The sequence below is a fragment of the Pongo abelii genome, chromosome 10 (genome assembly GCF_028885655.2).
Source record: "Pongo abelii isolate AG06213 chromosome 10, NHGRI_mPonAbe1-v2.0_pri, whole genome shotgun sequence".
Classification (NCBI taxonomy): domain Eukaryota; kingdom Metazoa; phylum Chordata; class Mammalia; order Primates; family Hominidae; genus Pongo; species Pongo abelii.
Genome location: NC_071995.2, coordinates 50,222,623 through 50,237,868, shown reverse-complemented (window position 1 = coordinate 50,237,868; position 15,246 = coordinate 50,222,623). Strand labels below are relative to the sequence as shown.

General features: G+C 42.3%; 1 protein-coding gene across 1 annotated transcript; it reads left to right on the top strand.

The window, feature by feature from the left end:
• The first annotated feature begins 1,041 nt into the window (after nucleotides 1-1,041).
• KRT6C (keratin 6C) lies at nucleotides 1,042-6,355 on the top strand. The gene is made up of 9 exons (XM_024257242.2): nucleotides 1,042-1,649; nucleotides 2,564-2,778; nucleotides 3,108-3,168; nucleotides 3,326-3,421; nucleotides 3,546-3,710; nucleotides 4,241-4,366; nucleotides 4,984-5,204; nucleotides 5,429-5,463; nucleotides 5,577-6,355. Exons 1-9 carry the CDS (start codon nucleotides 1,110-1,112, stop codon nucleotides 5,810-5,812), a joined length of 1,695 nt encoding a protein of 564 aa, XP_024113010.2. The 5' UTR covers nucleotides 1,042-1,109; the 3' UTR covers nucleotides 5,813-6,355.
• The last annotated feature ends 8,891 nt before the right edge of the window (nucleotides 6,356-15,246 follow it).

Genomic DNA, 15,246 nt, shown 5'->3' with positions numbered 1-15,246 from the left:
AACCCCATCTCTACTAAAAATACAAAAAATTAGCCGTGCTTGGTGGTGGGCACCTATAATCTCAGCTACCCGGGAGGCTGAGGTGAGAGAATCTCTTGAACCTGGGAGGCGGAGGTTGCAGTGACCCTAGATCGCACCACTGGACTCCAGCCTGGGTAACAGAGCGAGACTCTGTCTCAAAAAAAAAAAAAAAAATTACCCTTCCCCACTGTCCCCTCTAAATCCCCTCTCTGTGCTCTTTTCTTCCTAGTAAAGCATTACTTTCTTTCTAGCTCAGCGATGACACTAGATGTGATGTCTTCTATCTCCTTTTTTGTTATTTGTCATCTTTATTAGAGTCAACTCCTTGAGGGCGAAGACTTAATAAATACATAAATTTTTGAAATACAAAATGATATTTCAGTTATATTTTTAAAAGGCCTATCATTTATAGATTAATATTGAATTAAATCCCAAATATTTTGGGGATTTAAAAAAATTTAACATTGATAAGGGAATTGGGTGGAAGTATACAAGAAATAAGACTGGCCATAAGGTAATCATCATGGAAACAGGTAACAGGTATATACAGGCCCACTGTGGTGTTCTGCTCCTCTACACGTTTGAAATTGCACACAGAAGGAAAAATAATTACAGGGAAAACATTAGTATTTCTGTTAAGGCATTTGCAATACAGTGCTTGTGATCTCCAATATCTCTGCTGGAAGAAAGTCAGACTGGGAAGAGGAAAGCACTCGCAGCATGTTGATAAACAGCCTAGCATGCAGAACCTTTGCTGAAGACAGTGACTAACTCCAGCTTCATGAACTGAGAATGCTCTTACTGTGCTGAAATCTCTAGTCAAAGCTGGAGGCAGGAACATTTTCCCTGACTAAAGGAAGTGAAAAATGGCATCTCAGCATTTAATAACTTTTCTAATCCAGGTGTGATCTCACTATTTGTAAAGCCCAGCGCTTCCCAACCTGCAAGCTCACCTTCCAGGACTGGGCCCAGCCCATGCTCTCCAATAATATATAAGCCAGGGCTGGAGCCCGATTCTTTGTCCTGCTTCTCCTGCCTCTCTCCTCCAGCCCCTCACGCTCGCCACAGCCCTCTCATCTCCTGGAACCATGGCCAGCACATCCACCACCATCAGGAGCCACAGCAGCAGCCGCCGGGGTTTCAGTGCCAGCTCAGCCAGGCTCCCTGGGGTCAGCCGCTCTGGCTTCAGCAGCGTCTCTGTGTCCCGCTCCAGGGGCAGTGGTGGCCTGGGTGGCCCGTGTGGAGGAGCTGGCTTTGGCAGCCGCAGCCTGTATGGCCTGGGGGGCTCCCAGAGGATCTCCATTGGAGGGGGCAGCTGTGCCATCAGTGGCGGCTATGGCAGCAGAGCCGGAGGCAGCTATGGTTTTGGTGGCGCCAGGAGTGGATTTGGTTTCGGTGGCGGAGCCGGCATTGGCTTTGGTCTGGGTGGTGGAGCCGGCCTTGCTGGTGGCTTTGGGGGCCCTGGCTTCCCTGTGTGCCCCCCTGGAGGCATCCAAGAGGTCACCGTCAACCAGAGTCTCCTGACTCCCCTCAACCTGCAAATTGACCCCGCCATCCAGCGGGTGCGGGCCGAGGAGCGTGAACAGATCAAGACCCTCAACAACAAGTTTGCCTCCTTCATCGACAAGGTGAGCCAGTGCCATGCCCTCCATCGGGCACTTCAGGGTCCCCAGATCAGAAGAGCAACACCTTCCTGCCAGGGAGACCTAGGAGGGAGGGAGAAGGGGACTCAGCCCAGCTCTGCAGAGAGTACAAGTGGCTCCCGGTGCACAGGAGGCAGCACAGATGGGCATCACTCCCCCATGGGATCTCTGGAGTGGCCTTCACTCCTGCCTAAGGAGAGCCGTAACTTTTCATAACCCTGAAGCACAGATGAGGCCATCAGAGAGTGGAGTAGGTTAACTCTTCCCTCTGAAGTGTTTAAGAGATTACAAAGCAAATGTCAGGAGTATATGGGCTGGTAAATTACACTCTGGGGTGTGGGTAAGAGGAAAAAGAATTAGAGAGAAAAGGAAAAGATAATCTGGCTGGATTAAGAAAAAAGGGGCATAGAAACAACTGTAAAACATGAATAAATTCTAGTTAATTTTAAAAACAGAATGACCATAGCACCAGAATATCTGAGAGGAGACACTAAATGGGAAAGTAGACTGAAATGTAATCATGAGTCAACATCTAATATCCCTCCTAACTGAGAACCTATTGGTAAAAAAACTGTGTACAATATATCAGGTAATTAGTATTTTAAAACTAAATTTGTGATTGTGCCTGGAAAAAGAAAAGAAGAAATGTTGAAACTCACTGATGATCAATAGCTTACAGCATGAGAACACCTCCATGGTCCGTGGGACAATTTTTCTAGTGAGACTGCTGGGGTGCAAAGGAGAAGGGGTTGGGGGAGCAGAGCTCAGCCTGAGCCTCTCTACATGCACTGTAGTAGCCCAACACCATGGGGACCTCCCAGACCTGCCAGGAAACCGGATACCAGACACTTTTTCTTCCTTCCTTTGCCTGGAAAATGACCATCTTGCTTCCCCTCCAGGTGCGGTTCCTGGAGCAGCAGAACAAGGTTCTGGACACCAAGTGGACCCTGCTGCAAGAGCAGGGCACCAAGACCGTGAGGCAGAACCTGGAGCCGTTGTTCGAGCAGTACCTCAACAACCTCAGGAGGCAGCTGGACAGCATCGTGGGGGAACGGGGCCGTCTGGACTCAGAGCTGAGAAATATGCAGGACCTGGTGGAGGACCTCAAGAACAAGTGAGGACTCCATTTCCTGCAGCACACACTTCAAGACTATTGGGTGACCAGGGCCAGATGTGTGTAGGATTCCTAACAACCCATGTCCATGGAAATGAAAAGCACAAATTAGTCCCTAGGAGCAAACCTGCAAGAACCACAGATGGTTATGGGAGGATGGGGAGATTAAAGAAGTGGCAAATTTAGTAGAAGGAAAAATAGTCTCAGGCTCTCTGTGGCAGGAAAGCCCAATTAGAATATTCCATTTGGGAAAATGTTGAATCCCAGGCTGCTTTTCTGTTTCATCCTACCCACTGGCTCAAATGTATCCCATGCCTTTCTTCCTGTAGATATGAGGATGAAATCAACAAGCGCACAGCAGCAGAGAATGAATTTGTGACTCTGAAGAAGGTGAGCAGATGAAGCCAGGGGTTCAAATTCATTTAGAAGGAGAGAAGTGGCTCTGTGTTCTCGCTCGCCTGGGAGAGGAGAATTGGCAGGAGACTAGAAGATGGGTAGATTGGAAAGTTGCGCTCAGGTAACTTCAGGTTGTTGGCTCTTTCCCCAGGATGTGGATGCTGCCTACATGAACAAGGTTGAACTGCAAGCCAAGGCAGACACTCTCACAGATGAGATCAACTTCCTGAGAGCCTTGTATGATGCAGTAAGCATCTCCACCGTCCTTCTGTTTACTCTGATGGGGTCTGCAAACGGGAGAAGATGTATAGGGTTGGGTATCTCTGTAAATGTCGGAAGTGAAGTTGATCTTATGACCTTTTGTTCTGCAGGAGCTGTCCCAGATGCAGACCCACATCTCAGACACGTCCGTGGTGCTATCCATGGACAACAACCGCAACCTGGACCTGGACAGCATCATCGCCGAGGTCAAGGCCCAATATGAGGAGATTGCTCAGAGGAGCCGGGCTGAGGCTGAGTCCTGGTACCAGACCAAGGTGAGCAGGGAGTGGGCAGCCACTGAGGAATCCCTGTGTCCAGGTTGCCCACTGAGGAATCCCTGTGTCCATTCCTGAATACCAGAGGACTGCCGACTTCATTGGGGACATCCCCTGACAGGAAGCTGGCGTCCTCTCCCAGGACATGCACTCTGCACTATTAGAGTAGACATTTGCGGAACTTTTGCCCAAGTCAAGGAGGATAAAGAACCCAATGCAGGAGGAAAGCTACCATAGACAAGGACATAGTCATCTCTGCTTTTAGCTTCACCCTGATTGCTGACTTTTAGAAATTGGTATAGAGCATTTCTACTCGCTAAAGAAACTAGGCAGGCAGTGATGCCATAATGAGGATGGTCTGTGACTCCAGGGTTTGGTATCCACCCACCACATAACATCAACTTTTCCTCAAGTTTCTTGGGGAGAAGCCATTAGGTCCACCTCATGACATGCATGATACACAAGTGAAAGTCATCACTCCCAGGTAAGAACCTGTAGACACTGTCTCTCTCTCCACCTCTGGGCTGCAGTACGAGGAGCTGCAGGTCACAGCAGGCAGACATGGGGACGACCTGCGCAACACCAAGCAGGAGATTGCTGAGATCAACCGCATGATCCAGAGGCTGAGATCTGAGATCGACCACGTCAAGAAGCAGGTACAGTGAGGTGCAATGGAAGAAAGAAGCATCATTTTTCGCTAGACCCATCAGGCAGTCATTAGCCATTATTTGAGATAATTCCTGAAACGTAAGCCAACACTAGGGTGAGGAAAATGTGTAGTTCTTGCCCTCAGTGAGAACTCAATAGAGAAGTGAATCCCACCCAAGAGGATGAGCCTCTGAGGCACAAGCAAGGCCAGGTCTCAACAGGCAGGTAAAAAGTCATCACCTCTCCTACAGATGGTCATAATTTTGCATATTTTAATGTGGCATCGAGATGTATTCCTCAAAATTATTCTTGTTGTAGTTTTGAAAACAACACTCAATGCAAACCGAGCATTCATCTTCCATATGGCTTGTTTTTGGGTCCATTGTAGTGTCTCCCATAAGATGCAAAGCACATTCTCATGCAGGTGCTTAATACAAGGGGCATAGGACTTTGTCACTTGACTCCCAGACTAGACAAATATTGCCAAATGGAGAAATACTGTACAGGAAGAGTCAGAGCTCATTCTCTGTCAATTTTGGGTTACAGGACCCTGGTTCACTAAACAAGAGCCAGCCTCCTCTGGAGGAACAGACAAGAAGTTCCTTCTCTTCCTTTCTCCTCCTAGTGTGCCAGCCTGCAGGCCGCCATTGCTGATGCTGAGCAGCGTGGGGAGATGGCCCTCAAGGATGCCAAGAACAAGCTGGAAGGGCTGGAGGATGCCCTGCAGAAGGCCAAGCAGGACCTGGCCCGGCTGCTGAAGGAGTACCAGGAGCTGATGAATGTCAAGCTGGCCCTGGACGTGGAGATCGCCACCTACCGCAAGCTGCTGGAAGGCGAGGAGTGCAGGTGGGTAACTGACGCTACTTCCTCCAACAGCTGAGTCCATCTTCAAGGTTCCTGGCACTGAGTACAACTCTAGGGTGCACCACTCATGGCCATAATTGCTCTTCTTGAGAGAAAACTAAAAGAGCAGTTTCCCATGGACTCTTCCACCCACCGAGGCTGCCCATGCTGGTCCAGGGAAGGAAGAGCTCTCTGAGGTCTCACCCTAACTGTGTTCCTCTCCACAGGCTGAATGGCGAAGGCGTTGGACAAGTCAACGTCTGTAAGTACCTTTGCTTGTCTTCCTCCCCTGCCCTTGTGCTCTTCTGACTGGGCTCAGGTCGGCAGGATGAGCTCACCGTGGCTTCTTGTGTCCTTGTCCCTTCCCCACCACAGCTGTAGTGCAGTCCACTGTCTCCAGTGGCTATGGCGGTGCCAGCGGTGTCGGCAGTGGCTTAGGCCTGGGTGGAGGAAGCAGCTACTCCTATGGCAGTGGTCTTGGCGTTGGAGGTGGCTTCAGTTCCAGCAGTGGCAGAGCCATTGGGGGTGGCCTCAGCTCTGTTGGAGGCGGCAGTTCCACCATCAAGTACACCACCACCTCCTCCTCCAGCAGGAAGAGCTACAAGCACTAAAGTGCTGCTGCCAGCTCTCAGTCCTACAGTCCTCAGGCCCTTCTCTGGCTGCAGAGCCATCTCCTCATGTTGCCTGTCCTCTCCTGGCCTCCAGTCTTCCCTGCTCTCCCAGGTAGAGCTGGGGATGGATGCTTAGTGCCCTCACTTCTCTCTGTCTATACCTGCCCCATCTGAGCACCCATTGCTCACCATCATATCAACCTTTGATTTTACATCATAATGTAATCACCACTGGAGCTTCACTTTGTTACTAAATTATTAATATCTTGCCTCCAAAGTTGTTATCTCTGAGGCTGAGCACTATAAGAAAATGATCTCTGCTCCTTTTCATTACTGAAAATCACCTGGGGCTTATTTCAGAACAACTTCCACTTATTTTCCATTGGCCCCCAAACTCCCTACGTTAAAAGTATTGTGAACCCCCCCACAGTATCCATGGAAGCACAAGTGACTAGTTGTGTGATGTACACAGTCTGTCTCCCTGTGATGATTTCTCTGCTCTTTGCTCTTTGTAATTTCTAAATAAAGCAGGTTTTAAAATAATGCATGGTACCAATATTTCTTCAGCTTTTTCAGTTGACAAACATCTTTTTATTTTTAACTGATAATCCATATCCCCATGTGCTTAAACCTTCTCCTTTAGAGAGGTTCAATTAACAGCACTATGGCATCCTGACATTCAGATCTCTTCTCAGATCAAATTCCTCCTAAATGTTTGGCAAGTGGAGTGGGAGGCATCTGGTCCACCATGATTGTCCACTCTGGTTTTACTGTATGTAGGAAATGGCAGTCCAGTCCCTCTGACTTGGTCTGTAAGACTACTCCCCCTTATACACCGGTGCTTGGCCTAAATGCCCAGTGGAGAAACATTTTTGGCCAAATAGAGTAAAAGTCATTTGGGAAGAAAATAAGATACTTTATTTATACTTAGAATTGCCTCATGACTAAGAAAATTATTTGACAAGGTGTATCAACAGCAATCAATATGTGCCTACTTAGAACTGGAATTACACCTCTGGAAATGTATCCTGAGGAGACCATGCAAATGCAGAAAGCTGTACACACATGGGTATGCACCATAGTAATCTTCACAACGGGGAAATGGGACATCAAAGCTGATACAATTAAAAATCCAAACAGCTGGGGGTGGTGGCTCACGCCTGTAATCCCGGCACTTTGGGAGGCTGAGGTGGGTAGATCACCTAAGGTCAGGAGGTGGGTAGATCACCTAAGGTCAGGAGTTCGAGACCAGCCTGGCCAACATGGTGAAACCCCATCTCTACTAAAAATATAGAAATTAGTTGAACATGTGGTGGGTACCAATCCCAGCTACTCAGAAGGCTGAGGCAGGAGAATCACTTGAACCCGGGAGCAGAAGGGAAGTTGCAGTGAGCTGAGATCACACTACTGCCCTCCAGCCTGGGCAACAGAGCCAGACTCCATCTCGAAAAACAAAAAATAAAAATCCAAACAGCCAGGCACAAAACTCTCATGCTTATTCCTTGAAATGCGAAAGCAAAATAAGAATGGAAATTCCCTCCCTTTCATACTCTAAGCCTCTCACAGAGATTCCACAAAACCGAGTCTGTTTATCGGAAGAGACAGTTATATTCCTCCCTCAGGAGTGAACTGGCCTGGCTGTGAACTGGGCTGGCATCTCTGAATGGCTAAGGAAAGTCTCAGGATATAAGTGGATGATCAGTGAACTAGTGTTGCCTTTGGGCCACCTCAGTTCCTGTTTTCCTCCGGAGTGACAATTATCCCCCTAACATTCTGGTTCCCACATCACTAGAGACATTTTATTATTTGGTTGGCAAATTCACAGAAGGTGTTTCACGATCCTGCTGTGTCAGATTCCCACTGTGTTCACCCCTAGGCTTTTCCTCAGCAACACGGGCAGCTTCTGACATTGACATCTCCTCACTGCCCTCCAGACCTCCCCAACAGCTCGCATGTGATAACTGACCTAAGCCCACCGACCACGCATACAGTTATATACTCATGAGGCATAATGAAAAGGAAAATAACTGACAAGGTAAATTATCTAGGATGTAGAAATATACCAAAAGGAGTTTAAAAACAATGTGCATGTATGTGTATCTATATAAAAAATAAAAATCTTATAGTATATGGACATTCAAAGTATAATAAAGGAAAACTACAAATGAACAAACTTGAAACTTCAATGAAATGCACCAAATCCTTGAAAGACACAAAATTCACACAGGGAGAAACAGATAATTGGAATAGTCACGTACCTATTAAATAAATTGAATCAATAACTTATAGCCTCTCTAAAAGAAAGCACCAAGCCCAGATATTTTTATTGGTTAATTCTATTAACATTTAGAAATGAGATGATACCAATTGTCTACAATGTCTTCTGGGAAACAGATGCAGAGAGAACACTTTATAACTCATTCTATGGAGGTCAGTATTACTCTAACACTAAAACTAGATAAAGACATTTTGAGAAAAGAAAACTATAGACCAATACCTCTTATAAACATAGATGCAAAATCACTCAACAAAATATTACCAAATTTAATCCTACCAAGTACTTAAAAGTTATACACCATAACTAAGCAGGATTTATCCTATATATGCAAGGCTAGTGTAACATTCAAAAGCCATCAATAAAATCTACCATATTAGAGGACTAAAAAAGAAAAATCATATAATTATATCAACTGATGCAGAAAAAGTTTATTATATAACCCAACACCAATTCATGTTTCAAAGAAAACAAGCCTGTCAGCAAACAAGAAATGGACGGCAACTTCCTCAACTTGGTAAAGAACATCTGAAAAATAAAAAATCCCATAGTTAACATCATACTTAACAGTGAGAGACTAGGCCGTTTTCACATAGTTCGAGAGCAAGGCAGACATGTCCCCTCTCTCCACTGTTACTCGCATTGTATTAGAAGTTTAACTGCAGCAGTAAGATGAGAATAAGCAATAAAAGTAATATATATTAGAAATAAAAAAACTCTGTTTATCCTCATATGACATTTAGTCAATGTAGAAAATTTCAAAGAATCTACCAAAACTTTCCTGGCAGCAACAAGCAAAGAGAGCAAAGTTGCAGGTACGAGGTTACTAGGCAAAAGTAAGTACTTTCTTATATACCAGCAATGAGGAACTGAAATTTGAAATTAAAAATCAATACCATTCACAATAACACCAAAAGATTAAATGCTTAGGCATAAATCTAACAAAATATAAAGAAACTCCATAGGTGGAAAACTACTAAATAATGATGAAATAAATCAAAGATGTAAATAAATAAAGAGATATTCCAGATTCGTAGATTGGAAGACTCAAAATTATTAAGCTGTAAATTCTCTCTAAATTGATACATAGATTCAACACAATCCCAGTTAAAATCCCAGCAAGCTATTGTTTAAATATCAATAAACTGGACAAAGTTTATATGAAAAGGCAAAGGATCTTTGCAAGGTGATAAGTGAAACAATTGTAGTGGTGAGGTCACATTATGCATTTGTCAAAATCCATAGAATTTTGGGGGGATTTTAAAAATTAATATTTTAAATTGACAAAAACAAAATTGCATAAATTTATGAGGTACAATATGATGTTTTTATATATGTACAAAATATGAAATGATTAAATGAAGTTACTTAATATATCTATCACCTTGCTTTATCATTTTCTGTGGTGAGACATTTGAAATTTACTTTCTTAGCTATTTTGAAATATGCAACTTATTATTATTGATGATTGTCACCCTGCTGCACAATAGATCTCAAAACTTATTCCTCTCATCTAACTGAAATTGTGCTCTTTGACCAGCAATTCCCATTCTGTCCCATCCCCACCCCCTCTCCCAGTCTCTGATAACCATCATTCTACTCTAAACTTCCATAAGTTCCTCTCTTCTACATAACACGAGTAAGTGAAACCATGCAGTATTTGTCTTCCTATGTCGTATTATTTCACTTAGCATAATGTCTGCCAAGTTTATCTATATTGTCTTTATTTTTTAGAGCAGTTTTAAGTTCACAGTAAAATTCTCCAGAGGTACAAAAACTTACCATATACCCACTGCCCACACAAATTCATAACCTCACTCACTATCAACAGCCCCCACCAGAGTGGTACATTTGTTACAATCAAATCTATGGTGATGTGTCATTATTACCCAAAGTCCAAGCTTATGGTAGGGTTAACTCTTGCTGTTGTACATTCTATGGTTATGAAAAATGGATAACGTGTCTACCACTATAGTATCATACAGATTCATTTCACTGACCTAAAAACCTTCTATGCTCCACCTATTTATCTTTCCCAACTAAGCTTTGGCAGCCAATGATCTTTTTACTGTCTTCATAGTTTTTTCCCTTTTCCAGCATGTCATATAGTTGGCTACAGTATGTAGCCTTTTCAGGTTGGCTTCTTTCACCTAGTAATATGCATTTAAGTTTCCTCCATGTATTTTCATGTCTTGATAGCTCATTTCATTTTAGTGTTGAATAATATTTCATTGTCTTGATGGGCCACAGTTGGCTTACCATTCAACTACTGAAAGATTTGTTGGTTGCTTCCTAGTTTGGGAAATTAGGAATAAAGTTGCTATAAATATCTGTGTGCAGGCTTTTGGATGGGCATAAGTTTTTAACTCATTTGGGTAAACACCAAGGCATGCAGTTGCTGAATTGTATGGTAAGAGTATGTTTAGTTTTGTAAGACACTACCAGACGCTCTTCCAAAGTAGCCATACCATTTTGCATTGCAGTGAATGAGAGTTCCTGTTGCTCCACATCCTTGCCAGCATTTGTTATGGTCAGTGTTCTGGATTTAGCTATTCTGATAGGCATGTAGTGATATCTTACTGTGCTAATTTGCATTGCTCTGATGACCTATGCTCATCTATTTTGTATATCTGCACTGGTGATGTGTCTGTTAAAGACTTTGGCCCATTTTATAATCAAGTTATTACTTATTGTTAATTTTAAGAGTTCTTTGTACAGTTTGGATAGCAGTCTTTTATTGAATATGTCTTTTACCAATATTTTCTTCCAGTCTGTGGCTTGAATTCTCACTCTCTTGGTGTGTGTTTTGCAGAGCAGAAGTTTTATTAATAATTTTAATGAAGTCCATGTTATCAATTATATCTTTCATGGTTCCTGACTTTGGTATTGTATCTAAAATGTCATTGTCATACCTAAGGTTATCAAGGCTTTCTCCTATGTTATCTTCTAGGAGCTTTAAAGTTTTGCATTTTACATTTAGAGTTATGATCCATTCTAAGTTAATTTTTGTGGTGAGTATAAGCCCCATATCTAAATTCATTTTTCTACATGTAGATATCTACTTATTCCAGCACCAATTGTTGAAAAGGCTGTTTTTGCATTCCCTTTGCTTCCTTGACAAAGATCAGTTGATTATATTTATGTAGATCAAATTCTGGGCTGTCTATTTTGTTCCTTGATCTATTTGTCTATTCTTTCACCAATACCACAGTGTCTGTTACTGCAGTTTCATAGTAAGTCTTAAAGTAGGATGCTTGTAGTCCTCTGACTTTGTTCTCCTTCAACATTGTGTTAGCTATTCTGGGTCTTTTGCCTCACCATAAAAACTTTAGAATCAGTTCGTTGATATCCACAAAGCACTTTGCTGGGATTTTTATGGTGGAAAACTCATAGAACTTTATACTGTGGAATTTTTATTAAGGAAAGCTCATAGAATTTTACACTACGGAGTAAACCTTAATGATTGAAATTAAAGAAAATGATTTATGAGACTGAGAGATCCTAGAATGGAATGTACAATGTGGCAAAAGGATCTAACTGTATTACAAATGTATGAAATCACCTCCCTGAAGTGGATGGGGAGAAAAAAGGCTGACATTAGGAACTCTGCAAGTGAGTGGAGTCTATGAGACTAAAGGCAAAGAAACTTGTAAGAACTGTATGTCAGTATTGTACTTGAGTTGATAAGGTTGCTTCCCATGGTGGCATGACTAGCAATTCTGAAACCACTATGCCTGTGCTTTAGTCAGTGTTCTCCACAGTAATGGAAACTATGGGAGATATATATATATATACACACACACACACACATATATATGTACACACACATATATATATCTGTATCTATCTGCATCTATCAATCTACTTACCTATGTATTTAGAGAGAGAGAGAGATTATAAAGAATTGATTGATGTGGTTTAGGTGGCTGACAAGTCCCAAGATCTGCAGTGGACAAGCAGGAGACCCAAGAAAGCAAATGTTCTAGTTTGAGTCTAAAGGCAGAAAAAAAACCAGCTCAAATGCTATTAGGCAAAAGGAATTCTCTCTTACTAACCTGTTTGTTCTATTCTTCCCTTTAACTAATTTAATGAGGCCCGCCCACATAAGTAAGGCAATTTTCTTTACTCAGTATATATACTCAAATATTAATCTCATCCAGAAACATACTCACAGGCACACCCTCACCCTGAATAATGTTTTACCAGATATCTGGGAATTCCCACAAAAATATTCCACAATAATTTAAAATTTTTTTCTATTCTGCAAGATACGTTTTAAAAAAAATTCAATAGTTTTGGGGGAACAGGTGGTGTTTGGTTGCAAGGAAATGTTCTTGAGCGGTGATTTCTGAGATTCTGGTGCACTCATCACCCAAGCAGTGTACAATGTACCCAATGTGTAGTCTTTTATCCCTCACCCTACTTCTACCCTTCTCTCCAAGTCGCCAAAGTTCATTATATCATTTGTATGCCTTTGCGTCCTCATAGCTTAGCTCCCGCTTATAAGTGAGAACATGCAATGTCTGGTTTTCCATTCCTGAGTTACTTCACTTAGGATAATGGTCTCCAACTTTAGCCAGGCTGCTATGAATGCCATTATTTCATTTCTTTTTATGATTGGTGGAGGTGGCAGGGGTGTGAAGTACACTCTGTGAGAGTCTTTGGTTGTCGATATGTTTAGTGTGCTGATTTTCTCAAATGCTGGTTATGCTAACAGTGAAGTTGTCACATCGACAGACCAGAATGTTGCAGGCAGTGGAATGAGCCGTTGTTTTCTCCTTCTCTGGAGCAGGGTTGTTCTGTCCTGAGTTGCTGTACTGTCCTGAGTTGGTTGGCTTCCAGCCAGGAGGTGGCACTTTTGAGAGAGCACCAGCTGCGATAGTAGAAGGGGAATATAAGCTTGCCCTAAGTTGGCCAGGATAAGTATTCAGGTTTCTCAGGTGATGGTTGGGGTCATAAAGCTCTCAACAGTTTATGTCTTTTGTGACTGGAGTTCTTCATCTGTCTTGCAGAATTTGCAATGGCCTGCTCCTTTTTTCAAAAAATCTGTGATTTCTGTTTTCATGGTATGCTTCTGAAGTGGTTCCTGGAGCAAAAGTTCACAGTGTGAGTCTCCACATGATGTTCTGTTCATCAAAGTGGGAGCTGCAAGTCAGCCCTGTCTCCAATCTGCCATCTTCCCTCTAATTTTAATTCTATTCCACAACATATATTCTGATGATTAATTTTATGTGGCAACTTCAATGGATGTTATGTGTCCCATTCATGTTATATTGTCCCATCACAATATATGCTGAGGAACAGAATAATTAAGTAAATGGATAGCAGATAGTCGCAGCCAGGGTTTTTGATGTTGTTATGTGAGGTTGTAGATAAGCAAGGGAAGATGCTAGAATGATCCATGCAGTAATGAATTCAAGTTGGAGACTTGAATAGATAGATACAAATGGTTACATATAATAATACATAGAAATATATTTATTGTCACCTAACAGGGCCCAGAAGCAATGACACCCCAGTAGCAATGAGCACATCTTGTACCTAGATCTTGGTTGCTAATGCTATTACCCACTGTTACCCACAGTTAACATGACGGTTAATTTTATGTGTCAGCTTAACTGGGCTACAGGTGCCTATATATTTGGTTAACACTATTCTAAGTATTTCTGTGAGGATGTTTTGGATGAGATTAAGATTTGAATCCATAGACTGAGTAAAGCAGATTGCCCTCCCTATTGTGGGTAAGTCTTATTCAATCAGCTGAAGGCCTGAATAGAACAAAAGGCTGACTGACCCTTCCTCTAGTAGGAGATAATTCTCCTGCCTTATGGCCTTCAGACTGGGACATTAGCTGCCTCTGGTTCTACAGCAGCTTTCAGCCTTCAAAGTCAAACTGACACATCAGCTCTGCAGATTTTGGATTTGCCATTCTCCATAGTTGTATGAGTGAATTCCTTAAAATAAATCTCTTTATATATTTATCTTCTATTGGTTCAGTTTATCTGAAGAACCCTGACTAGGAGCAAGTGGCTCTTGGAGAAATGGCTGATTTTAGGACTAGGGCAGGAGACATAAAAGATGATCCTGAAGCATCTTGCCATGTCAGAAAGTAAGGAGGTTTTTTAAACAACAAAGAAGCAAACAAAAATGAAAAAACACAAGGTGTCAATTAAAATGCTGCCAATGGCCAGATTGGAAAAAGTTGAGCAATGAAGTAAATAAATAAATATATGTATTGGATTATAGTGCAAAGTACAAAATAAATACCCATAAACCTATAGTGCTATAAATAAATGATTGAGTAAATCAGTAAGAGAGGATAGACAACTGTCACATGGAAGAATTCCAAACAATTTATGTAAGTACTCCCCCAGAATGAGGTAGAGTGTAACTACTTCCCGCTTAAGTGTGGGCTGTGATTAATGACTTCTTTCCAAAGAGTAGAGTATGAAAAGGAGGTTCAGTAGTCCCCCCTTATCCATGGGGATAGTTCTAAGACCCCCCAGTAGATGCCCCAAACCTCAGATAGTAGTATCAAACTGTACATATACTGGGTTATCTCCTATACACACATACCTATGATAAAGCTTAATTTATGAATTAGGCACAGTGAGAAACCAACAATAACCAATAATTAAGTTATTATTAGTATTTTAAGTAAAATAAGGGTTCCTGAACACAAGTACTGTGATACCCTGACAGTTGATCTGAAAATCAAGTCAGCTACAAACAGTCTCACGGACCACAGCACAATCAAATTATGAATCAAGACTAAGAAATTCACTCAAAACCAGACAATTACATGGGATTTGAATAACCTGCTCCTGAATGACTTTTGGGTAAATAATAAAATTATGGCAAAAATAAAGAAGTTCTTTGAAACTAATCAGAACAAAGATACAGAATTTCTGGGATGCAGCAAAGGCAGTATTAAGAAGGAAAGTTATAGGACTAAATGCCCACATCAAAAAGTTAGAAAGATCTCAAGTTAACAACCTGACGTCACAACTAAAAGAACTAGAGAACCGAGAGCATACAAATCCCAAAGCTAGCAGAAGATAAGAAATAACCAAAATCAGAGCTGAACTGAACGAGACTGAGACACGAAAAACCATTCAAAACATTAGGGTCAGGTGTGGTGGCTCACACCTGTAATCCC